Source organism: Coregonus clupeaformis, chromosome 14, assembly GCF_020615455.1.
Source record: "Coregonus clupeaformis isolate EN_2021a chromosome 14, ASM2061545v1, whole genome shotgun sequence".
Lineage (NCBI taxonomy): Eukaryota > Metazoa > Chordata > Actinopteri > Salmoniformes > Salmonidae > Coregonus > Coregonus clupeaformis.
In genome coordinates, this window is record NC_059205.1 from 43,079,467 (window position 1) to 43,105,915 (window position 26,449).

General features: G+C 44.2%; 1 protein-coding gene across 1 annotated transcript in view; it reads left to right on the forward strand.

Annotated features, from left to right (window-relative positions):
• The window catches only part of LOC121580866 (integrin beta-1), a 66,558-nt gene extending 43,589 nt beyond the window's left edge, over positions 1-22,969 (forward strand). Inside the window, exons 4-15 of the mRNA XM_041895979.2 lie at positions 1,363-1,585; positions 1,940-2,110; positions 2,351-2,589; positions 3,121-3,276; positions 11,399-11,584; positions 12,052-12,192; positions 16,134-16,336; positions 16,515-16,753; positions 17,069-17,291; positions 17,457-17,692; positions 18,014-18,180; positions 21,876-22,969. Of these exons, the coding sequence (XP_041751913.1) occupies positions 1,363-1,585; positions 1,940-2,110; positions 2,351-2,589; positions 3,121-3,276; positions 11,399-11,584; positions 12,052-12,192; positions 16,134-16,336; positions 16,515-16,753; positions 17,069-17,291; positions 17,457-17,692; positions 18,014-18,180; positions 21,876-21,941 (2,250 nt within the window). The 3' untranslated portion in view covers positions 21,942-22,969. The remainder of the gene's footprint in view (positions 1-1,362; positions 1,586-1,939; positions 2,111-2,350; positions 2,590-3,120; positions 3,277-11,398; positions 11,585-12,051; positions 12,193-16,133; positions 16,337-16,514; positions 16,754-17,068; positions 17,292-17,456; positions 17,693-18,013; positions 18,181-21,875) is intronic.
• The last annotated feature ends 3,480 nt before the right edge of the window (positions 22,970-26,449 follow it).

Sequence of the window (26,449 nt, forward strand, 5' to 3'; positions counted from 1 at the left end):
GAGATGTTCGACGAGCAGGTGTCCACATACTTTTGGTCATGTAGTGTATATCACTCATTGGCCTATCCCTCTGTTCTGGCACATATCTACTATTCACAGGGATCCTCTCAGAATCCCTCACCCTTGATCCACCCTCCTCTACTTTATTCACTGCCTTAGCATACGACATCTTCTGCACTACTCTGAGGCTGGCCACCTCAACCTGCCTCTCTCGCACCGGACACCTCCGATCCCCAGCAACATGAGCACCCCTAAAGTTGACACACACATCTTTTCCCACCAAAACTACACATTCCTCTGTCCCATGTCCTCCTGCACACTTCCCACATCTTAGAATCTCCCTACTACACACTGCTGCTACATGCCCATAAACGTGACACCTATAACACCGCAGTGGATTCGGCACAAAAGCTCTAACAGCATAAATCATATAACCTAACAAATTACTTTGTCAGGTAAAGACTCTAAATCAAAGTTCAAAAGAGCAGGCTGTCACATCTGTTTCACCACGCTCTCCACCGGGTCTGAGTCGCACCAAACAGCGGGTGTCACAAACACCAGGAATCTTCAACTTCAATTGCTCCACCTCCACATTTAACGCTACCCCAGAAATCACTCCCTTCAATGGTGCCCTGTACATAAGCGCAAAGCAAGATACAGGTCTTTCACCAAGTTGCGTCACACGGAGCACCTGCTCCCTCTGATCTGAAGAAACACAAACAAACATGACAATCCACTTTGGGTTACCTTCACCGACTCAACAGCACCCACCATATATTCCATCCAACCTGAAACCACCCTCTTCAAAAATCTCACTTCCACTGGATCAAACGTATCTTTATCATAACCATGTCCATCAAAACAAAGGCTCGGCCTCCGAGCTCCTCACAACACCTTCTACCCCTTCGATTTCACCTCCAGAACTCGAACTGGCGTCCGGCTCACTCTGTTTGAACTTGACACCAATCTTCCTCAACATATTATTGCTAGCTTCAACAGATTCAAGCATATCCTCTGCCTCCCTCAGTCTTTTCAACCTCCTCTCTCTTTCCCTCCAATCCTCCTCCCTTAACAAATTACCAAACTCCTTCTGAAAATATTCAACTTTTCCAAGCCAGAATCTATTTTTAGCCTCTTCGAGAGACATTCTAAGCTCTGTACTCCCTCCACTTCCAGTCTGACCGAACTTGTTCCTTCTTCATACTGCAAAATCATCAGATATGTCATATCAGAATGAGTGCTTCATCACATGTATGTTGACTATTGTGAAAACCAATCAAAAATCAATACATTAACATAAAAAATAAGAAAATGTGGGTTATTTGTCATCTTTAATTAAATGTTTTGTCTTTCTCTGTGCAGGACTTCCTGAAGCAGGGAGAGTCTAAGTCAGCCCGCTGTGATGAGCTGAAGTCCCTGATCATGAAGGGCTGCACTAAGGCCAAGATCGAGAACCCCCGGGGCAGCACCTCCATCAACAAGAACAAGCCTGTCACTAACCGCAAGAAGGACGTGGCCGAGAAGCTGAAGCCTGACCAGATCACTCAGATCCAGCCCCAGAAACTCACCCTCAACCTCCGATCCGGTAAAGACCTGACTCCTGACCTGTGCTGATATAGGATCAGTTTGACCTTTTAGATCATAATGAATAAGATGGACATGGAGGACCTGATCCTCGGTCAGCACTCCTACTCTAAGAGGTTTTGTGAATATGGGCCCTGCCTCCTGACCTGACCAGCTCAGCGGCCATGTAGCTATATGATACTTTATGTAAACAGGGCATATTAGAATATGCAATCTTTCTTGAAGTTACCATTAACATGCAGTCAATTTCTGAATCCAAGTTTTCAGGCAGAATCCTGTTGATGTTTGTAACATATTGAATGATGAAGAGTCTTCATGTTCTCTGAATCTATTCTATTCCTTTCTCACCATGCAGGTGAGGCCCAGACCTTTAAGTTGAAGTTCAAGAGGGCAGAGGACTACCCCATCGACCTCTACTACTTGATGGACCTCTCCTTCTCCATGAGAGACGATTTGGAGAATGTCAAGAATCTGGGGACTGACCTGATGCGTGAGATGAAGGAGGTCACCTCAGACTTCAAGATCGGTAAAAGACTTCACATACTCAAAATGTTCAGAGTAAGGTCACTCAGAAAGAAGGAAGGTACAACCGCTCATTGGGTACTTCACTGTGGCTACCCTCTGTTCCAACCTGTGTTTGTGTATTTTGTAAGGGGTTGGGATCAGAGCAAAATATGGATTTCAATGGACTGCAAGGAAAATGGATCAATAAAGTATTCTTGTTGTTATTGTTCTTCTTCTCAACCTTGGCTGTTTTCCTGACCAGGTTTCGGCTCCTTTGTGGAGAAGACGGTGATGCCATACATCAGCACCACCCCAGCCAGACTGTTGAACCCCTGCCCCAGCAACGAGAACTGCACCAGCCCCTTCAGCTATAAGAACGTGCTGAAGCTGACTGAGAACGGGGAGGAGTTCAACAGCCTGGTCAGTAAGCAGCAGATCTCTGGAAATCTGGACTCCCCTGAGGGAGGCTTCGATGCCATCATGCAGGTGGCCGTCTGTGGGGTGAGTGACCTGACCTGGGGCATAGTGGGATAGTCTCACTTCATGGCCTGTAGTCATAAAGCATCTCAAGTAGGAGTACTGATCTAGGATCAGTTTAGCCTTTTTGACCATGATGAATAAGATTACATGGACGGGGGGTCCTGATCCTAGATCAGCACTTCTAATCGAATACACTTTATAAACACCAGCCCAGAAGTACAGAAAGCTTCCAAATGGGCTAGAATGGTTAATGATTGAGATAGGTAGCTTAGTGGTTAAGGGGGAGGCAGGTAGCTTAGTGGTTAAGAGCGTTGTGCCAGTAACCGAAAGGTCGCTGGTTCTAATCCCCGAGCCAACTAGGTGAAAAATCTGTCGATGTGCCCTTGAGCAACGCACTTAACCCTACTTGCTCTGGATAAGAGCGTCTGCTAAATGACTAAAATGTAAATAATACCAGTCAGTCCAAAGAATTATGATTCATTGATAAAGTTGGATACATTTGTTTTCTTTTGGGGGCTCTAATTGGTTGTGTTTTTGCCCCTCCCCCTGCAGGATGCCATTGGCTGGAGGGACGTCACTCGTCTGCTGGTGTTCTCCACTGACGCTGGCTTCCACTTTGCTGGAGACGGCAAGCTGGGCGGCATCGTTCTGCCCAACGACGGGAAGTGTCATCTGGAGAACAACATGTACACTATGAGCCATTACTACGTATGTGTTTCTCTATATACTCTATACTTTCCAGCCATTTTATATTGCATTTGTTTTATTATAGTGGATTGATTTTGTGTATTTGGTATGCTGACCTCACAAAATGAATTTCCATGTACATGGACAATAAAGTTTAGGGCTGACCCCATTTAGTCGACTGGTGGATTGTTGGGTCAATAGGCTGTTGGTCGACCGACATTTCTTTAGTCGAGCAGTAGCAAAAAAAATTATAGTAATATCATGGTGTACAAGACACCTGTCGGATTCGCAACTGTCTGAGTGGACTGATCTATTGTGGAGGCCGTGGGGATGGTACAGTCCATCACTCTAAGACATGTGCTACTGAAATTGTATATGGTTATATTACATATGAACAATGGTGCAACACTAATAAAAATAATATTATTTTATAACAAATGTGCTTTCTCCCGCGTTGGATAGTGATCACTCTCCGCGGTTCAGAAACACTTCAGTTGTTGCTATGTGCATAATAGCAAAGTTAACCAGCATATTGGTGTTGAGAACAATGCAGAGGAGGCAGCAGCAGAACGAGGAGATGAGAAAACAGCCATTTACATTTACATTTTAGTCATTTAGCAGAAGCTCTTATCCAGAGCGACTTTACAGTTAGTTCATACATTTTTTGTTTTTTTCATACAGCCCTTGCCTTATTGTCTAAGAAAAGTAAGGAGAGAGGAAACCCCAACTTAATTAGGTCTATAATCAATAGCCTAACTGTTAATTGTGCCTGGCTTTATAAATCATCAATATATCTACAGAAGTAAGACAGATCCTGCTTCTGTTTCCTGTTTGATTGAGTGTTTAATAGCCTACTGATTCTGTGAGCACCAAGCCTCACGCAATGACATGTCAAGTAAACGATTCAGCTGTATTTAATCTTTGCTTTGCTGTTATAAAGGATTTACACTTTTTTTTCGTTAGAACAGCCGCTGGTATTATTTATAATTTCTTTAGTGTTTACACTGTTCCAAATTGTCCGTAAAAATATATTTATAATAATAATAATAATAACACTCCTTTTTCTTGATCTTCTTCTTATTGTTATTATTACTATTATTATTATGATCATCATTATAATAATAAGTCATGTCATGATCATTAGGAGGCTTAGTATAGAAGCCTTGTATAACCACCATCGAGCTGTAGGCCTAAGAGTTTAGTCTTAATACCGTAACTTACTTAGGCCTATATTTCAATACTTATATAGGCTACTGTATCAATCAATAATTCATTCGTTCATGTCATCACACAGCATACGAGTCATTCATTATTTGAAATGCAATCAAGCATTTTAGCTTTAAAATAAAATAAAGCCTGTTATGTATGGTACGACGTGCTGTACGTCGTACTGTACGTTGTTATGGTTTACGACAGTGTGCTGCGTTACGGATGAATGGGTTGTCAGAATGCGTGGCACATGTCATTAAACGACAGAGTGATGTTCAATGTGAAACTGTGCAGATGTCCGTTCTTTTACAACTAGGCTAGATATAACATTGGCGACGAAGATGGCTGAATTCAGTTTACCACCGCCAGCACCATTCCTCGCCGTGCCTGGCGAACCTCCAGTCCCGTGGAATAACTGGCTTGATAGTTTTAACACTTATTTAGAAGCTATGGACTTTTCTACAATCTCCGACAAGCGGAGGACAGCACTGCTCCGTCACTGCCTTGGTACAGAGGGACAGAGGATTTTCAGAGCGCTTGGATCGGCTCCTACATTCACTGCTGCAGTCAGCCTCTTACGGAACCACTTCGCCGGGAAAGAGCGAGTGCTCCTCCGACGCTACCGGCTACGGAAGAGACACCAACGGCCGGGTGAGTCCATTCAAAGCTACGTGGCTAATCTGAGGGATTTGGCTAGCTCTTGTAACTACGGGACACTTCAGGACGAGATCATCAGGGATCAGTTGATAGAGGGGACGTTATGTGAAAAGACAAGGGAGAAACTGCTTTTGGAATCGGATAATTTACAACTAGATGGAGCTATTAAAATAGCACTCCAGGTTGAAGCGGCGTTGGAATGCTCTTCTATGCTAACAGACAGCTCTGCAGCATACACTCGGCCCCCAGCCATTCTCACACAGCAGCTTCAGCCCGAGCAGGCGCACTACAACGATCACGCCGCTGCGCACGCCCTCCCGCGTCGATAGCTGCATGGACACAGACACCGACATGCCCGTGCAGCAGGCACACAGACAAACAAACAGAACTAGCTGTGGCAACTGTGGGGCTAGCTCTCACAATTCAAGGGCTTCAAACTGCCCAGCCCGTGGGAAAATATGCAAGAACTGTTCAAAATACAATCACTTTGCGAAAGTGTGTCGTTCTGCCCCTGCTACTAGCTCCACCCAGAACAGGCCCTTCGTTTCATCTCACTCTCAACATGAACACACGGAAATCCGAACCGTCTCCACCAACCATGTGTCATTCAGGACATGCACTGTGCAGCTGGGTGAGGTGGGTTTGCCTTTGCTGCTGGATACTGGCGCTGCGGTGTCGTTGCTCAACCTTGCCACTTACTACAAGTTTTTCAGTCACCTACCACTCCAACAGCCCTCCACTGCCCTGTGTGGGTACGGTAGATCTAAGATAGACATTGTAGGCACCCTCCAGGTCCCAGTACACTACGGCACCAAACATCTGCCATCATTCACATTTCATGTTGCAAAGCGGGGTGCCAACCTCCTGGGCCTCGACCTCTTCACAGGCTTGGGATTCACACTGAGAGATGACAGTGGGTCAGCTATCTACCAGGTTACCTGCACATGGCAACAGAACTGGCCGACTCTGTTTGATGGACTGGGCTGCCTCACAGCCTTTACTCACAGGCCCCTAGTGAATCCGGAAGTGACCCCAGTCATGCAGCCCCTGCGGCGCATTCCCTTTGCACTGCGTGATGATGTCACAAAAGATCTCCAGTCACAGTTGGATGCAGGCATCATTGAGCCAGTCAACGCTGCCCCCTGGATTTCAAACTTGGTCATTGCAACCAAAAAGTCCGGTGGAATCCGGACCTGTGTGGATCTCCGTGCTGTGAACAAGGCCGTTGTCCCGGATAAGTACCCCTTGCCTACAGCTGAGGAGCTGACCGCACAATTCCATGGCTCCACGATCTTCACGAAGCTTGACCTTCGTCAGGGTTATCTTCAGGTACCCCTCCATGCAGCTAGCAGAGACCTCACGGCCTTTGTCACACACGCTGGCGTGTTCAGATATACACGCATGCCTTTTGGACTTAGCTCCGCCCCCAGCTGCTTCCAGAAGGTGATGAGCACCATCCTCGCTGGAATACCTGGGGTGGCGGTCTATCTGGATGACATCGTGGTCCACGGCCCTGACCTCCACATCCATGATTATCGACTCCACAGAGTATTCAGTGCTCTACTGCGGAACAACCTGACCCTGAACGGTGGAAAGTGCACCTTTGCAGCTCCAGCCGTCGAGTTTGTGGGCTTCCGCCTGTCGGCCAAAGGCATTGCCCCACTCATGTCGAACATTGAAGCCGTCCACCGGATCCCGGAACCGACCTCAGCCTCTCAGGTGGCCTCATTCTTGGGCATGACAGCTTACTACCTCCGGTTTCTGCCCCACTACTCTCAGACCACAGCGCCCCTTCGCCAGCTCCTCAAGAAGGATGAGCCATGGGCCTGGACGGCAGCCTGCTCAGACGCGGTCCGCTCACTGAAGAGCCAGCTCACCACAGCCCCAGTCTTGGCTCACTTTGACCCCGTCTGCCACACCATTGTCACATGTGACGCCTCAGCTGGAGCACTAGGAGCTGTCCTCTCACAGCTGCAGAATGGCATTGAGAGGCCCGTCGCCTTCGCCTCAAGGGCCCTGAGCCCCACAGAACAACGGTACTCTGTGGGCGAACGAGAAGCACTGGCCTGTGTCTGGGCGTGCGAAAGGTGGCACCTCTACCTATATGGCCGTCTGTTCACACTCCGAACCGACCACCAGTCCCTCACAACGCTACTGTCAGCATCAGGAACTGGCCACAAGCCACTTCGGCTGCACAGATGGGCCGACCGCCTCAGACAGTATGACTATCAGCTGAAGTTCACTCCGGGGAGGGATAACGTGGTGGCAGACCTCCTCTCACGCTCCTTTGACGCTCCTACTCCAACCGTCTTGCCAGACGACAACGAAACAGAGCTTGTACAAATGCTCTACGCTCCTCTTCAGTCAGTCGTCTCACTGGAGGAGCTGAAGCAAGCATCGGAACAGGATCCCACACTGTCTACCCTGCGCACCTACATACGCACTGGATGGCCAGCACATGTGCCGGAAGAGCTGGCGACTTTCGCCAGAGTGAAGCACCGAACTTTCTTGCTGGGAAGAAGTCTGTGTCTCTCGAGGGTTTTGCACTGTGGTCCCGAGTGGCCTGCGTGCGCGTGTTCTATCCATGGCGCACGAGGGTCACTTGGGCATAGTCAAGGTCAAACAGCGATGTCGAGACCTTGTGTGGTGGCCAGGCATCGACCACGACATTGAAGCCCTGGTCAGGGATTGTGCTGCATGCCTCCTCAGTGGGAAAACAGGACAGTCCGCCCCACCCCCCCTGCAGCCTCTCGCATGGCCGTCCCACCCCTGGGAGCACATCCAACTGGACATCTGTGGCGAGATCCATGGACACGCAGTCCCTCACCATCAGCGCTTCCTGGTGGTGGTGTATGACCTCCACTCTAAGTGGCAAACGCTGAAGAACGGCATCAGAGCGCACCTGGTCCAGGGGTGCACGTTCCAAACTGCTTTGAATCAAACGCTAATGCACTACAGAGCAAGCAAACACACAACAACACAGGTCTCCCCGGCATCCCTCATGCTAGGTCGTGAGATGGAACTGCCACTGGACAGACTCAGAACACAGAGAGTAGCAGAACCGGCGACTAGGCGCACCCAAGAACAGCAGGCAGTGACCAGGCACCAAAGAGCAATGAAACAGCGTTTTGACAAGGCACACAGGGTGAAGAAGTCGATCATTCAAGTGTCAGACTGGGTCCGAGCCCGACGGCCTCAGCGGTGCAACAAAATGGCCTCATTCTGGTCGGACCCCTTGCAGGTCAGTCGACAACTGGGGCCCGCCACATTCATGATGAGCAATGGATCACGCTGGCACGCCAGCCGCCTCAGAAAAGTCCCTGCCCCTCAAGGAACACGAAGGCACACAAAACAGACATGCAGGCCAGAGACGCCACCGGATGGACCTCCTCCACCACTACCACCTGAGCCCCAGCCTCTGTGGGTTCCCCAAGGGCCGGAGCCACAAGCGGTGACGGTGGAAGAAAGGCCTATGCGGGCACGAACTCGCCCCTGCTTATCTGGGGGACTACTTAACCTCTTTTCATTCTTAGGCTCCGTTAGGTGTCTTAGTCAACCTCCAGGTTAATGGACTGAACTGGCTAGTTTGGAGAGTCCATCCGTTTAAGGGTTAATGTTTATTTCTTACAGGTATCACTCTAGGTTCTTGCCCTATGGACATTTTATATATGGTACCAGTCCCTGGTTTTGGAAAGGGGGGGGAAATGTTATGTATGGTACGACGTGCTGTACGTCGTACTGTACGTTGTTATGGTTTACGACAGTGTGCTGCGTTACGGATGAATGGGTTGTCAGAATGCGTGGCACATGTCATTAAACGACAGAGTGATGTTCAATGTGAAACTGTGCAGATGTCCGTTATTTTACAACTAGGCTAGATATAACAAAGCCAGCCTTGAATAATTAGCTTAAAAAATAAACCGTTCCATTTCGGAAAATGCATTCACGAATGAATGTGACTATTTTTTGTCTTTGCTGTAATAAAGGCTTAGCAAAAAAAACTTTACAACAGACTCTCTGGTACGCTTATAATTTATTTAGTGTTGTTTACATTATTCCAAATGGTCAGAAACATTATTGTAATCTATACAGCACCTGTTTGGCACACATAATATGCACGCAGAGCTTGCTCCTTACCTTATTTTTCTTGATCTCCAGTATTTTCCACAACTAGTCCAATTTATTCCACACATCTGACTTTCCCTTTACCTCCTGAGCAACCAGTAAACATTCCCCCGTTTCGAGTTTATTTGCCACGTCCTCTGCATCCAACCAATTTATTGATGTGATTATGATATGCTATAGGTCAGGCCCTATTGTGTCCTATTTGGACGAGATTCGTTTTACTGGGGGAGGTTGGTTAATGTCATTATGTGCACAAGCATAAAACACAGCATCTGTCATTTTAGTCCCGTCCAAATCTGCCATGTCAGTAATTTTTACATGGCAGGAGAGTAACAATTCCAGCCAGAATAACCTACTCCAAGGTCCTCTGATAATACTAGTCCAGTATGAATCGACATCCCTGTGTTTTGAGAGAAATGTTGGAGTTTGACAGGTGTCGCTTGCAGTTTTTACAAGAAAATAACTGATTCGATAAATTGAACTAAGTGCTGCGCAAAAGCTTTATATGAATGGCCTACATGTAGCCTATCAACTTTCACAGTGAATGCTTTTGTTTTAATTTTAGTGAGTATGAATTGAATATTGCCAAATGCATCAGTAAAAAATATTGAGCCTATTTAATGCAACCCTTGCTGTTAATAGATCGCAAAGCAGCATACAACTGACCTAAACGTTTGGAAATGATAAGTTAACTTTCTCATCCATAGCCTTAAAACACATCTCAAGTGCAATTGCACTGTTTAGCTCACATCTGAAGGCTGGGGGGCATTCAGGACGTACTGCGGAGCTCTAAAATATCCTAATGATTATGATCACACTTCCTCAATTCAATTCAAATATTATGGCAGCACTATACATTTACATTACATTTTTGTCATTTAGCAGACGCTCTTATCCAGAGCGACTTACAATTAGTGAGTGCATACATTATTTTTATTTTTTTCATACTGGCCCCCCGTGGGAATCGAACCCACAACCCTGGCGTTGCAAACGCCATGCTCTACCAACTGAGCTACATCCCTGCCGGCCATTCCCTCCCCTACCCTGGACGATGCTGGGCCAATTGTGCGCCGCCCCATGGGTCTCCCGGTCGCGGCCGGCTACGACAGAGCCTGGATTCGAACCAGGATCTCTAGTGGCACAGCTAGCACTGCGATGCAGTGCCTTAGACCAAGCTCTAGTTATCAGTGTGGCCCTATCACCTGGACATGTTGAAATACTGTATATTCACGCCTAGAATAAAAACCTCCAGGCTTCCGTCATAACCGTCATAACTGTCAATTTATTGGAAATAATAAGAATTACAAAGGGGAGTTTGGAAAACACATTCTGGAGTAATAATTACATAACCAACTTTCTCTAGTAATACTAGTCCCATGCGAATAGGTCTTTGGTCACGTGCATGCGATGCATAGCCTACATGTGTCACGTAAAGAGAGCAAGGGTTGAGGGATTAGGGAATGTTTTTCCTAAACAAATGAGGGATTTCGGTAACAGAACTTTTCAGTCAGAAATGGCTGTAATTATGTTGCAGCTTCAGCAACATGGACAGCGCTATAAACACTTTGATGTTCTGTGGTGGTCGCTGCAGCAGGGAGGAGACAATGGGTGCTAGTCACACAGTCACTCGCTGTCTTTTTTTTTTAGGCTCCATCTAGTCATTTGTGTGTCTTAATTGTTTAATCAAACAGTGTGCTTAAAGCATCAGACAACCTCAGTGAATATAGTTGATTTGATTAAAACACATAAGATGTGTCAATATATGAAAAAATACACGTTTAAAAATATCAACCAATCGATCGAAAAAACAGACAACTCTTGGTCGATCAAGATTTTTTAGGGTACAGCCCTAATAAAGTTATCGTATCATATATGGCAGGGATTGGCAACAGGCGGCCAGCGGGCCAAAACCGCCCCGCAAGGGATCTTTTTGGGGGGCTCCCCAACGTTTTTAGTAAAACATTTTGGGTTTGTTTTTGGTCAAAAAAGACTGAAATCATCAGGAATTCAGCTAAAAATTAGTTGAATTTAGGAAATCTGTTCCCAAAGATTCCCGCGAATAAAAAAAGAGACATGATCGTGTCTCAATGTAATCAAGGTATGAAATTATTGTTATTTTCAAATACATCTTGCATTTATTTTCAATTGACAGGACTATCCCTCCATTGCCCATTTGGTCCAGAAACTGAGCGACAACAACATTCAGACAATTTTTGCGGTTACTGAGGAATTCCAGCCTGTTTACAAGGAACTGAAGAACCTCATCCCCAAGTCTGCAGTAGGAACTCTGTCCTCCAACTCCAGCAACGTCATCAAGCTCATTATCGATTCCTACAACGTGAGTTTAACCCCCTAGCTTTGACACTAGCATTGACTTGAAATGGCTGTTTGATTTTAAAGCTAATAATTACTGTGCAGAAAATAAATACCTGGGATGGTTCCCAAATGGGACCCTATTCCCTATATAGTGCACTGCTGTTCTTCTATTGACATATTTTGTTGAAATTCTGTGTATGTTATTTGATAGTTTCTGCCATCTGAAGACCTTCTCTGTATGTTGTTTGCAGTGCTTGACTTGGACTGAAATAAGTGGCGGTACTCATTTTGGATGCCGGTACTGTTTATATTTAGGTGCAGGAGCTTCACAATACTTTTGATCAAATATTCTATAAGAGGAACAGAAGCTCAAGCAGTAGAACATTTGAGGTGCTGGTACTCCGCTCCGGTGAGCTCCTGCCCAAGTTAAGCACTGGTTGTTTGATAGTCTCTGTCATCTGAAGATATTCTCTGTATGTCGTGTGATAGTCTCTGTCATCTGAAGTCATTCTGGAAAACAGCAAGCTGCCTGAAGGTGTATCCATAACATACAAGTCCATCTGCAAGAACGGTTGGTTTGGAACAGGAGAGAATGGAAGAAAATGCTCTAACATCTCCATTGGAGATGAGGTAAGTGTGAGCGAGCGCAGCCTTTCCGTAGTGGTCTGGTCTCTATTGAAATAAATCAAATCAAATCAAAATGTATTGGTCACATGCGCCGAATACAACAGGAGCAGACATTACAGTGAAATGCTTACTTACAGCCCTTAACCAACAGTGCATTTATTTTAAACAAAAAAAGTAAAAATAAAACAACAACAAAAAAAAGTGTTGAGAAAAAAAAAAGAGCAGAAGTAAAATAAAGTGACAGTAGGGAGGCTATATATACAGGGGGGTACCGTTGCAGAGTCAATGTGCGGGGGCACCGGCTAGTTGAGGTAGTTGAGGTAATATGTACATGTGGGTAGAGTTAAAGTGACTATGCATAAGTACTTAACAGAGTAGCAGCAGCGTAAAAAGGATGGGGTGGGGGGGCAGTGCAAATAGTCTGGGTAGCCATGATTAGCTGTTCAGGAGTCTTATGGCTTGGGGGTAGAAGCTGTTGAGAAGTCTTTTGGACCTAGACTTGGCACTCCGGTACCGCTTGCCGTGCGGTAGCAGAGAGAACAGTCTATGACTAGGGTGGCTGGAGTCTTTGACAATTTTGAGGGCCTTCCTCTGACACCGCCTGGTATAGAGGTCCTGGATGGCAGGAAGCTTTGCCCCAGTGATGTACTGGGCCGTACGCACTACCCTCTGTAATGCCTTGCGGTCGGAGGCCAAGCAGTTGCCATACCAGGCGGTGATGCAACCAGTCAGGATGCTCTCGATGGTGCAGCTGTAGAATTTTTTGAGGATCTGAGGACCCATGCCAAATCTTTTTAGTCTCCTGAGGGGGGAATAGGCTTTGTCGTGCCCTCTTCACGACTGTCTTGGTGTGTTTGGACCATGATAGTTCGTTGGTGATGTGGACACCAAGGAACTTGAAGCTCTCAACCTGTTCCACTACAGCCCCGTCGATGAGAATGGGGGCGTGCTCAGTCCTCTTTTTTTTTCCTGTAGTCCACAATCATCTCCTTTGTCTTGGTCACGTTGAGGGAGAGGTTGTTGTCCTGGCACCACACGGCCAGATCTCTGACCTCCTCCCTATAGGCTGTCTCATCGTTGTCGGTGATCAGGCCTACCACTGTTGTGTTGTCGGCAAACTTAATGATGGTGTTGGAGTCGTGCCTGGCCATGCAGTCATGGGTGAACAGAGAGTACAGGAGGGGACTGAGCACGCACCCCTGAGGGGCCCCCGTGTTGAGGATCAGTGTGGCAGATGTGTTGTTACCTACCCTTACCAAATAGGGGTTGAGAATAAAAATGTGTCAATGTATTACATCTGGAAAAATGTGTAAACCATCCAAGACATTTTAGGAGTTTACTAATGAAAAACAAGAAGAGGAAATATCATTGAGACTGTTTATTGTCAACGTTTCCGCTCAAGAGGCCTTTCTCAATACCAGTGTCCAGGAGTTTACTAAAGGGCGATTCCAGCTGTTGAGGAAAACTCGTTCCAAGGATCAGGCAGAGCTCATTATCCAGTTAATAAGAGTTTATTCAAGCAATTGCAAGGGAGATTACACTCAGGATATATCTGAGAGGAAACTCAAAGTTACAGAGTCACACACAGTCATTATATACAGTACCAGTCAAAAGTTTGGACACACCTACTCATTCAAGGCTTTTTCTTTATTTTTTCCTTTGTTCTACATTGTAGAATAATAGTGAAGACATCAAAACTATGAAATAACACATATGGAATCATATAGTAACCAAAAAAGTGTTAAACAAATCAAAATATATTTTATATTTGAGATTCTTCAAAGTAGCCACCCTTTGTCTTGATGACAACTTTGCACACTCCTGGCATTCTCTCACACTGGCTTCATGAGGTAGTTACCTGGAATGCATTTAAATTAACAGGTGTGCCTTGTTAAAAGTTAATTTGTGGAATTTCTTTCCTTCTTAATGCACTTGAGCCAATCAGTTGTGTTGTGACAAGGTAGTATACAAATAGCCCTATTTGGTAAAAGACCAAGTCCATATTATGGCAAGAACAGCTCAAATAAGCAAAGAGAAATTACAGTCCATCATTACTTTAAGACATGAAGGTCAGTCAATCCAGTAAATTTCAAGAACTTTGAATGTTTCTTCAAGTGCAGTCGCAAAGACCATCAAGCGCTATGATGAAACTGGCTCTCATGAGGACGGCCACAGGAAATGAAGACCCAGAGTTACCTCTGCTGCAGAGGATAGGTTCATTAGAGTTAACTGCACCTCAAATTTGCAGCCCAAATAAATGCTTCACAGAGTTCAAGTAACAGACACATCTCAACATCAACTGTTCAGAGAAGACTGCGTGAATCAGGCCTTCATTGTCGAATTGCTGCAAAGAAACCACTACTAAAGGACACCAATAATAAGAAGAGACTTGCTTGGGCCAAGAAACACAAGCAATGGACATTAGACTGGTGGAAATCTGTCCTTTGGTCTGATGAGTCCAAATTTGAGATTTTTGGTTCCAACTGCCGTGTCAAATCAAATCAAATCAAATTGTATTGGTCACATGCGCCGAATACAACAGGTGCAGACATTACAGTGAAATGCTTACTTACAGCCCTTAACCAACAGTGCATTTATTTTTAACAAAAAAAGTAAAAATAAAACAACAACAAAAAAAGTGTTGAGAAAAAAAGAGCAGAAGTAAAATAAAATAACAGTAGGGAGGCTATATATACAGGGGGGTACCGTTGCAGAGTCAATGTGCGGGGGCACCTGCTAGTTGAGGTAGTTGAGGTAATATGTACATATGGGTAGAGTTAAAGTGACTATGCATAAAGTCTTTGTGAGACGCAGAGTAGATGAACGGATGATCTCCGCATGTATGGTTCCCACCGTGAAGCATGGAGGAGGAGGTGTGATGGTGTGTGGGTGCTTTGCTGGTGACACTGTCAGTGATTTATTTAGAATTCAAGGCACACTTAACCGGCATGGCTACCGCAGCATTCTGCAGCGATACGCAATCCCATCTGGTTTGCACTTAGTGGGACTATCATTTGTTTTTCAACAGGACAATGACCAAAAACACACCTCCAGGCTGTGTAAGGGCTATGTGACCCGACCTCAACCCAATCACCCGACCTCAACCCAATTGAGATGGTTTGGGATGAGTTGGACCGCAGAGTGACGGAATAGCAGCCAACAAGTGCTCAGCATATGTGGGAACTCCTTCAAGACTGATGGAAAAGCATTCCAGGTGAAGCTGGTTGAGAGAATGCCAAGAGTGTGCAAAGCTGTCATCAAGGCAAAGGGTGGCTGCTTTGAAGAATTTGTTTAACACTTTTTTGGTTACTACATGATTCCATATGTGTTATTTCATAGTTTTGATGTCTTCACTATTATTCTACAATGTAGAAAATAGTAAAAATAAAGAAAAACCCTTGAATGAGTAGGTTTGTCCAAACTTTTGACTGGTACTGTACTTCTTACACAAAGATCTGCTTGCCTCTCCTACGGGAGCCAAGCTTACTTGAGAGATGAGGGATACTTGGCTCCACTTCCTTAAAGCATTGTACACAAGTTCTCACAGCCTACATGTCTAAGAGAGGGGAGTGATGAGTTCTTTAAAGCCTATTCAGCTGCAAGAAGATTTAAATATTGAGCTAGACCTCTGGTGCCCGAAGAGAAAAGGAGCCAGTAGCAAATCACTCCTGTGAGAAGAGGAAAACTAAACAGTCATGGAAAATTACCAGTTGAATAGCACTATACAACTCAACCATTTTACATAGCATTTAGACTGTAACAAAACCATTTTACATAGCATTTAGACTCTAACAAATCCATTTTACATAGTATTTAGACTAACGAAACCATTTTTGCCCCAACACAGCATTATGGACATTTCATTTGGAAATGACTAACATTTTGTGCATGCGCAGGTTGACTTTTCCACTGAATCGCCCTAATGCCTTCATCCTATCATCTAGGTGTCCTTTGAGATTGCCATCAAGTCCGAGAAGTGTCCGCCTCAAGGCAAGTCCGAGACCATTACAATCAAGCCGCTGGGTTTTACTGAGAATGTGGAGATCGTCCTCAACTTCATCTGCGAATGTGAATGTTCCAAAGATGGAAAACCTCTCAGCGAGATGTGCCATAATGGCAATGGGACCTTTGAATGTGGAGCCTGCAGGTACAATATAAAAACAGTTGGTTTGGTTCTACTTTTTTGGGTGTGAATTGATTGTAGAAATGTTGTTCTGAAACTATATGCTGAGTGCATGTTTGCGTCCCAAATGGCACCCTATTCCCTATATAGTGCGATACTTTTGACCAGAGCCCTATGGGCTAAGTCTCTTGCTTTCGCTCAGGTGCAACAAGGGCCGTATTGGAAGACTGTGTGAGTGCAGTACAGACGAGGTGAGGACAGATGACCTGGACGCTAACTGCCGGAAGGACAACGGCACAGACATCTGCAGCAACAACGGAAACTGTGTGTGTGGAACCTGTGAGTGTAAAAAGAGAGAGAACCCAGAAGAACGTTACAGTGGGAAGTTCTGCGAGTGTGACAACTTCAACTGTGACCGCTCTAACAACAAACTCTGTGGAGGTAGGACCCGTGGCTGGCCCCCTTGGTTTGAGTACAAGTATACAAGTTTTCATTGACACATTGTGTTCATTCGACACTGCTGCGTACTGTAGCATTACCACACCCATTATGAGTAGCCTAATCGATAGAATAAACAACTGAAAGAACGTGTTTTAAAATGTGCAGCATGGATCCTCCATTTTCTCCACCCCTTTCCTCAGACATGGTCTGAAAGAATTTGTTTTAGATTGGGTGATTCTTCAAAATTGTTGGTTGAGTTGTGTAGGCCTAGCATTGATTGAACCTCTTATTTTCTCCCCCCCTTCCCTCTACTAGGACATGGGCGTTGTGAGTGCAGGGTGTGTATCTGTGATGCCAACTACACGGGCAGCGCCTGCGACTGTTCCCTGGACACTGCCACCTGCCTAGCAGCCAACAAGCAGATATGTAATGGCCGTGGCACCTGCGAGTGTGGCGTCTGCAAGTGCACCAACCCCAAGTTCCAGGGTCCCACCTGTGAGATCTGTCCCACCTGCCCCGGAGTCTGCGCTGAGCACAAGTGAGCCTGAGAACTCAGGGTGTTCAAACTCTCTTTTAGTTTGTTTGTGCGATCTGTTTTTAGGTATTTTGTATGGTCTATATTTTTATCATGTTACCCCTGGTTGCAGACCAAATTTACCTCTGGGACAATAAAGTTTGTTTGATTGATGATTGTCCTCTACAGGGAGTGTGTTCAGTGCCGGGCCTTTGAGACAGGAGAGAAGAAGGACACGTGTGAGAGGGACTGCAGCTACTTCAACCTGATCATAGTGAAGGACCGGGACAAGCTGCCCCAGCCAGCCGACCAGTCCTACCCCCTATCCCACTGTAAGGAGAGGGACGCCAACGACTGCTGGTTCTACTACACCTACGCCGTCAGGAACGACACAGAGAGGGAGGTCTATGTGGTCGAGACTCTGGGTGAGTGGATGGATGTTGCTGCTCAACTCTCTGAAAGAAACAAATATCTTTGATTATCCTTTTTAGGAATAACCTGCTCTAATGTCTCCACGTCTGTATAGCCTTTTACAGGCTGTGTTGCCAATGGCACCTTTTGACCTGGGCCCTATGGTCTCTGGTTAAAAGTAGTGCACTACAAAAGGAAGTCGTGCACTACAAAGGGAATAAGATGCCATTAGGGACACAACCACAGTGTAGGCCTATGTCCATTGTATATGATTAACTATAAATGCAGAATGTTGCCATTTACTCTACGTGTGTGTGTGCCCTTCTGTGCTCCAGAGTGCCCAGCGGGCCCTGACATCATCCCTATCGTGGCTGGCGTCGTGGCGGGCATCGTGCTGATCGGCCTGGCGCTCCTCCTCATCTGGAAGCTGCTCATGATCATCCACGACCGCAGGGAGTTTGCCAAGTTCGAGAAGGAGAAAATGAACGCCAAGTGGGACACGGTAAGGTGGATCACACCAGCACACTGTCGGATCACACCAGCACACCTGCTTTCAGAAAATAATTGGGACTAGCGGTGGATGCTTTTTATTGTTTACATTGCAGATATCTGGGCCTGTATTCATAAAGCGTCTCAGAGCAGAACTGCTTAACTAGGATCAGGTCCCCCCTGTCCATATAGTCTAATTAATTGTGATATAAAAGTCAAAACTGATCCTAATCAGCACTCCTACTCTGAGAATCTTGATGCATACAGCCCCTGCTCTACTCTTGAAATGTGCGATATCTTTGATGTGCTATAGGGTTAACTAATTTCTATATATAACCAGATAAAAGGGGGGAGCTTCTATTGAAGCTTACTGTTTCTGATTTCAGAGCTCATTCATCCAGCATCCTTTTTACTGCTAGGCTGCCTCCCTCAAGAGATGCACTTCAGTGCCTTTGAAGGCCAGAGAGAGATCTGTGTGAATACCAACCGTTATATTTGTGCCTTGGTTATATCTTTGGCTCAATCTCCCCTTTCCTTTCTGTTCTGTGCCAACAACGGCAGCACAGAAACCTGGCTCTGGCATGCTGCTCAGGCTGAGACAGACTTTATTCACGTTTCCTCTATGGGCCTTTCCCTGTCTAGGCTAGGGTAGCAGTGCTTCCACCATCTGTCCACTCATCAGTACTACATGCCCATAATAGGCAATAAAGCTGAGGTTACCAACAGAAACTCAATCCAGCTCCTCAGTGTGCTCTGAAGTCATAGCAACAGTATTCCATGTTCATAGTAGAATGACAGAACACTTGTGTGCTGAGAGAGAATATAGCCTCTGGTTGAGTCCCAAATGGCACACTATGCCCTATAGAGTGCACTACTTTTGAACAGAGCCCTGTGGGCCCTGGTCAAAAGTTGTGGTAGTGCACTATAAAGGGAATAGGGTGCTATTTGGGAATAGGGTGCTATTTGGGACAGAGCCTCAGTCTCAAGGGCATGGCTTTTGCTAACCATTTGGGTTGGATATGTTTGTATTCTGAGTGATGGATATACACTATTTAGTAGGCTAAGCCTTTCTTTTTTTATACTTGGATTTTATTATACTTTTTCAAAACAGTTCAACAAAAACAGTAAAAACTAAAGAATAAATCAAAACAAACAAAAGTTGCCATCCAATAGGTACAGAATAATATATAAGGTAAGTATACAGAGAAGTGATGTTGCATTGTTAAAAATATATTAGTTAATCAAGTCTTCCTGACTTTCAAATACAGGTTTTTGGAGTCTTAAGGCATATGTGAAGCTTTCCATATTAAACATTTATTGGATTATACTTAGCCATTCTTAAAATTTTGGGGCTTCTACTTTATACCAGTTCCTGGTAATGGTGGCTAAGCATTTCTGCTTTGTGGTCCTATAAGGCTAAGTTTGTATTGCCCATCTTTCTTTTCCCTTTTTCCTGCATGTACTTTACATTCCCTTTGGAGTGTTTTGTGCTTGAGTTTTGCATCTTTTCCACACCCGTTTTCACTCATATTTTCATTCTCTTCTTCAAAGCAAAAGCTGTAAGTGAACCTGGTTTCTCATTTCTGTATTGAGTTTAAGGTTTCTGGTACTGCCTGAGGCAAACTGAAGAACACATTTGTCTAAGAAATTAACTTTGAATAAAACAAGATATACAAAAAACAACAACGGTGGTCTATAGCATTGGGGCGACCACACCAACATCTATTAAATGCACACTGCCTTTTTTAAATGGGTTAAGGTTTAACATGTATTTCACTGCATGTTGTTGTGTGTGCCATTAACGTGCTAGATTATAGGACAGGTGACTGCTTTGTTCGCAAAGTCCCTGTTAAAATGTCGAAAATCTTATTGTCCAAACCATGGAGCGGCTGCTCTGGATCTGAATTTATTTTAACCAAACTGTGATTTGTGAAGTGGCGCTAACCGAATTATTCTCTTTTTGGGCTACATTCCAAATGGCACCCTATTCATTCCCCTATGGGCCCTGGTCAAAGGTAGAGCACTACAGTGGGGGAAAAAAGTATTTAGTCAGCCACCAATTGTGCAAGTTCTCCCACTTAAAAAGATGAGAGAGGCCTGTAATTTTCATTATAGGTACACGTCAACTATGACAGACAAATTGAGAGAAAAAAATTCCAGAAAATCACATTGTAGGATTTTTTATGAATTTATTTGCAAATTATGGTGGAAAATAAGTATTTGGTCACCTACAAACAAGCAAGATTTCTGGCTCTCACAGACCTGTAACTTCTTCTTTAAGAGGCTCCTCTGTCCTCCACTCGTTACCTGTATTAATGGCACCTGTTTGAACTTGTTATCAGTATAAAAGACACCTGTCCACAACCTCAAACAGTCACACTCCAAACTCCACTATGGCCAAGACCAAAGAGCTGTCAACGGACACCAGAAACAAAATTGTAGACCTGCACCAGGCTGGGAAGACTGAATCTGCAATAGGTAAGCAGCTTGGTTTGAAGAAATCAACTGTGGGAGCAATTATTAGGAAATGGAAGACATACAAGACCACTGATAATCTCCCTCGATCTGGGGCTCCACGCAAGATCTCACCCCGTGGGGTCAAAATGATCACAAGAACGGTGAGCAAAAATCCCAGAACCACACAGGGGGACCTAGTGAATGACCTGCAGAGAGCTGGGACCAAAGTAACAAAGCCTACCATCAGTAACACACTACGCCGCCAGGGACTCAAATCCTGCAGTGCCAGACGTGTCCCCCTGCTTAAGCCAGTATGTCCAGGCCCGTCTGAAGATTGCTAGAGTGCATTTGGATGATCCAGAAGAGGATTGGGAGAATGTCATATGGTCAGATGAAACCAAAATATAACTTTTTGGTAAAAACTCAACTCGTCGTGTTTGGAGGACAAAGAATGCTGAGTTGCATCCAAAGAACACCATACCTACTGTGAAGCATGGGGGTGGAAACATCATGCTTTGGGGCTGTTTTTCTGCAAAGGGACCAGGACGACTGATCCGTGTAAAGAAAAGAATGAATGGGGCTATGTATCGTGAGATTTTGAGTGAAAACCTCCTTCCATCGGCAAGGGCATTGAAGATGAAACGTGGCTGGGTCTTTCAGCATGACAATGATCCCAAACACACCGCCCGGGCAACGAAGGAGTGGCTTCGTAAGAAGCATTTCAAGGTCCTGGAGTGGCCTAGCCAGTCTCCAGATCTCAACCCCATAGAAAATCTTTGGAGGGAGTTGAAAGTCCGTGTTGCCCAGCGACAGCCCCAAAACATCACTATTCTAGAGGAGATCTGCATGGAGGAATGGGCCAAAATACCAGCAACAGTGTGTGAAAACCTTGTGAAGACTTACAGAAAATGTTTGACCTGTGTCATTGCCAACAAAGGGTATATAACAAAGTATTGAGAAACTTTTGTTATTGACCAAATACTTATTTTCCACCATAATTTGCAAATAAATTCATTAAAAATCCTACAATGTGATTTTCTGGATTTTTTTTTCTCATTTTGTCTGTCATAGTTGACGTGTACCTATGATGAAAATTACAGGCCTCTCATCTTTTTAAGTGGGAGAACTTGCACAATTGGTGGCTGACTAAATACTTTTTTCCCCCACTGTATATATGGAAATAGGCTGCCATTTGGGACGAATCCATGGTGACCCTTTGCCTCACTCTCTCTCTTTACTTGTCTTTTGCAGGGCACAAATCCCATCTACAAGAGTGCCGTAACAACTGTTGTCAATCCAAAATACGAGGGCAAATGATGGAGCTTCCTCTGTCATTACAACACTATGCAAAATAATATGGGGGGAGGGTTGTTTTTATGTTTGTAGTTGCCAAATAATAGCAGTGCATTTTGCCACTATTTCAGTATGTTTTACTAACTGCTTTTTTCTATGCATCGTTTGAATTGTACGGTATGTATAAACTTGGGTTTAACTTGTTTGTGGAACTTGAGAGAATATTTTAAAACTGATTACATTTTTGCCACTGGACTGGCAGGGTCATTGAAGGTGTGGTTGTGCCTTTCAAAGAACCGTGGAGCCATTCTTTCTGTTTTGAGGGTGAAATTGGATGTCGATATGGGACAGGATATGTAGCGATAGCTGGCAATTGGGACAGCAATAAATTGTCATGTGTACAGTTTGTAGGCAATAGATTCTGTCTAAGCCATATTTTAGTCACAGAAAAGTTCTGGAAGCAAAGGTATGTTTCTTTTCAATGTATTCTTCAACCTGAACAATCATTTCAATTTGTATTTATTTTTGTCAATATATTTGTGAATCTTTATAAATGAAATGACATCAAGTACAGTAGTGGTATTATGGGCTCCAGGTTTAAATTGTTTTGTTTTGAAGAAAACTCAGGTCCCTATTAAAGTCCTCATTAACAGCAATGCCAAATATGACATAACTCACTGCCTTCTTGTTTTAAGTGTCTTGTTTAACTTACGGAAATGTAATTCTGAATGTGGTTCTGAATGTTTTTTTACTTGATCTATAGCCCCAGCTTGCTTTTTTTACTGTCAAATCATTCTCACCTTAATCCTTTTCTAATTAGATGGTTTGATCAAACTCATCTTCCATTGAATAATGGTGATTACATTTCAGTTATAAACATCAGTGTGAATGACGTCAGTCAGATCTTCGTAAAATTTCAAACATCAACACAAACGCCACGCTCTTTGTTTTTAAAGGGTATTTTTATTTAATCACATTCACATTTTACAAAACTTTATTTCTGAAATGATATATTAAATAAAGTTCCAAAACAAATTACCCTAACATTGTTACATGCTGCATGTGTGTGTTAATTATTGTTTAATGTGTCCTTGCTTTATCTTACTGTTAGAGAGATGCCAGTGGAATGTATCGAAGGTTACAATGTCCAGGGAATATCCAGGGAATCCAGCTTTCAACTCACTGCTCATCTTATGCTACTCACATGTTTTCTACAGTTAAAGGTTTAATGAAGCTGTTTTTATCTCAATATCAAATCATTTCTGGTTAACAATTATGTGATTGTTTTCAATTAAAAGAATCAAAAAGAAACAAAAATAGCTTCTTAGCGAAGAGCAATTTCTCAAACAATAACTTTTATAGTCTGGGAGTGGTCTGAGTGGGGAGGGGAAGAGAGGTTTGGAACTCTCTTTCTTATTGATCTATTAACTATACTGAACTAAAATATAAATGCAACATGTAAAGTGTTGGTCCCATGTTTCATGAGCTGATATAAAAGATCCCAGAAATGTTCCATACTTTTCCAGCTTATTTCTTTAAAACAATTTGCACAAATGTGTTTACATCCCTGTTAGTGAGCATTTCTCATTTTCCAAGATAATCCATCCACCTGACAGGTGTGGCATATCAAGCGGCTGATTAAACAGCATGATCATCACACAGGTGCACCTTGTGCTGGGGACAATAAAAGGCCACTCTAAAATGTGCAGTTTTGTCACACAACACAATGCCACAGATGTCATACATTTTGAGGGAGTGTGTAATTGGCATGCTGACTGCAGGAATGTCCACCAGAGCTGTTGCCAGAGAATGTAATGTTAATTTCTCTATCATAAACGACCTCCAACGTTGTTTTAGAGAATTTGGCAGTAAGTCCAACTGGCCTCACAACCGCAGACCATGTGTAACCACGCCAACCCAGGACCTCCACATCCGGCTTCTTCACCTGCGGGATCGTCTGAGACCAGCCACCCAGACAGCTGGTGAAACTGTGGGTTTGCACAACTGAAGAATTTCTGCACAAACTGTCAGAAACCGTCTCTGGAAAGCTCATCTGCGTGCTTGTCGTCCTCACAAGGGTCTTGACCTGACTGCTGTTCGGCGTCGTAACCGACTTCAGTGGGCAAATGCTCACCTTCGATGGCCACTGGCACGCTGGAGAAGTGTGCTCTTCACGGTTGAATCCCGGTTTCAACTGTACCGGGCAGATGGCAGACAGCGTGTATGGCGTCGTGTGGGCGAGCGGTTTGCTGATGTCAACGTTGTGAACGGAGTGCCTCATGGTGGCGGTGGGGTAATGGTATGGGCAGGCATAGGGGCGGCAGGTAGCTTAGTGGGTAAGAGCGTTGTGCCAGTAACCGAAAGGTCGCTGGTTCTAATCCCCGAGCCGACTAGGTGAAACATCTGTCGATGTGCCCTTGAGCAAGGCACTTAACCCTAATTGCTCCTGTAAGTCGCTCTGGATAAGAGCGTCTGCTAAATGACTAAAAATAAAATAAAAATAAATAAGCTACGGACAACGAACTCAATTGGATTGTATCGATGGCAATTTGAATGCACAGAGATACTGTGACGAGATCATGAAGCCCATTGTCGTGCCATTCATCCACCATAATGCTTAGCCCCATGTCGCAAGGATCTGTACACAATTACTGGAAACTTAAAATGTCCCAGTTCTTCCATGGCCTGCACACTCACCAGACATTTCACCCATTGGGCATGTTTGGGATGCTCTGGATCAACGTGTACGACAGCGTGTTCCAGTTCCCGCAAATATCCAGCAACTTCGCACAGCCATTGAAGAGGAGTGGGACAACATTCCACAAGCCACAATCAACAGCCTGATCAACTCTATGCAAAGGAGATATGTTACGCTGCATGAGGCAAATGGTGGTCACACCAGATACTGACTGGTTTTCGGATCCACGGCCCTACCTTTTTTGAAGGTATCTGTGACCAACAGATGTGTATTCCCAGTCATGTGAAATCCATAGATTAGGGTCTAGTGAATTTATTTAATTTGACTGAATTCCTTATATGAACTGCAACTCAGTAAAGTCTTAGAAATTGTTGAATGTTGCGTTTATATTTTTGTTCAGTGTAATTTACAGCTAATTTCAAACAGCTCTTACACTAAAAGGGCATTATCATTTTCACAATTTCACAGTATTATTCCAACCTCATAGTGTGGAAATATATACAAAACACAGGAAATCAAGTTTTGGCGTGCACTGGACCTATAAAAGATGCATTTCACCCCTCGTATCCTTGCCAATTCATGCATTTTCCAACTCAGGATAAATCTCAGGATAGTGTCTCATGATCTGAACAACAGAAATACAGCTGCCACTGTTCTCAGATGCCTGCACCTGCAGTCTTGCTGCTGCTGCAATGCCTGAGGACTTGAGTGATGAAGGTTACAGATACTGGCAGTGGTGTAAAGTACTGTAGTAAAAATACTTTAAAGTACTACTTAAGTTGTTTTTTTGGGGAATCTGTACTTTACTATTTATATTTTTGACTACTTTTGCTTCACTACATTCCTAAAGAAAATAATGTACTTTTTACTCCATATATTTTCCCTGACACCCAATGCTTAGCAGGACAGGAAAATGGTCCAATTCATGCACTTATCAAGAGAACATCCCTGGTCATCCCTGCTGCCTCTGATCTGGAGGACTCACTAAACACAAATGCTTTGTTTGTAAATTATGTCTGCGTATTGTAGTGTGCCCCTGGCTATCTGTAAATTAAAAAAATACAAGAAACTATTGAAGTCTCGTTTGCTTAATATAAGGAATTTGAAATTATTTTTTACTTTGATACTTAAGTCTATTTTTGCAATTACATTTACTTTTTATACTTAAGTATATTTAAAACTGAATACTTTTAGACTTTTAATCAAGTAGTATTTTACTGGGTGACTTTCACTTGAGTCATTTTCTAGTAAGGTATCTTTACTTTTACTCAAGTGTGAAAATGTGATACTTTTTCCACCACTGGATACTGGAGTTGTGTGGCAGCAGCACTGCCACTGCAGCCAGGGAAAGGGAACAAGGCATTCCACAGGATACAGTGGTGCTGAACATTGCTACCAGGAGTTGGCAGCACAGAGTTCTATTAAACTGGGTTTGAGGGACCTGCGTGCCAATGTAGTTTGGGAGAATGCCCAATAGTTGAAATTAGTTTTCAGTTGAAAGTGTTAAGAAAATGTCTCCATTGTGAAAGAGGTCTGACCTCAATGGGTCTTCCTGGTTGAAAAAAAGTTCCATCACATAATAAAATGTTAATCCCAGGTATATTCAGTGATTTATGTGAAGAGGTAAGTAGTGTACATATTGCCCTCTCCCTATCCCAACCTGAATGAAGTCAGGCACCAGCAGGCAGCACTGCAATTGAAAAAGACTGCTTTTCTATGTGTCTGTTATTTCGGTGTCTGTTAGGTAGTCCATTCCCAAGGTAATCCCATTGACAGAGGGCTCAGGTTCACTATACTTTGCAGCTACAACAGATGGAACGTTCTCCTTTTTGGA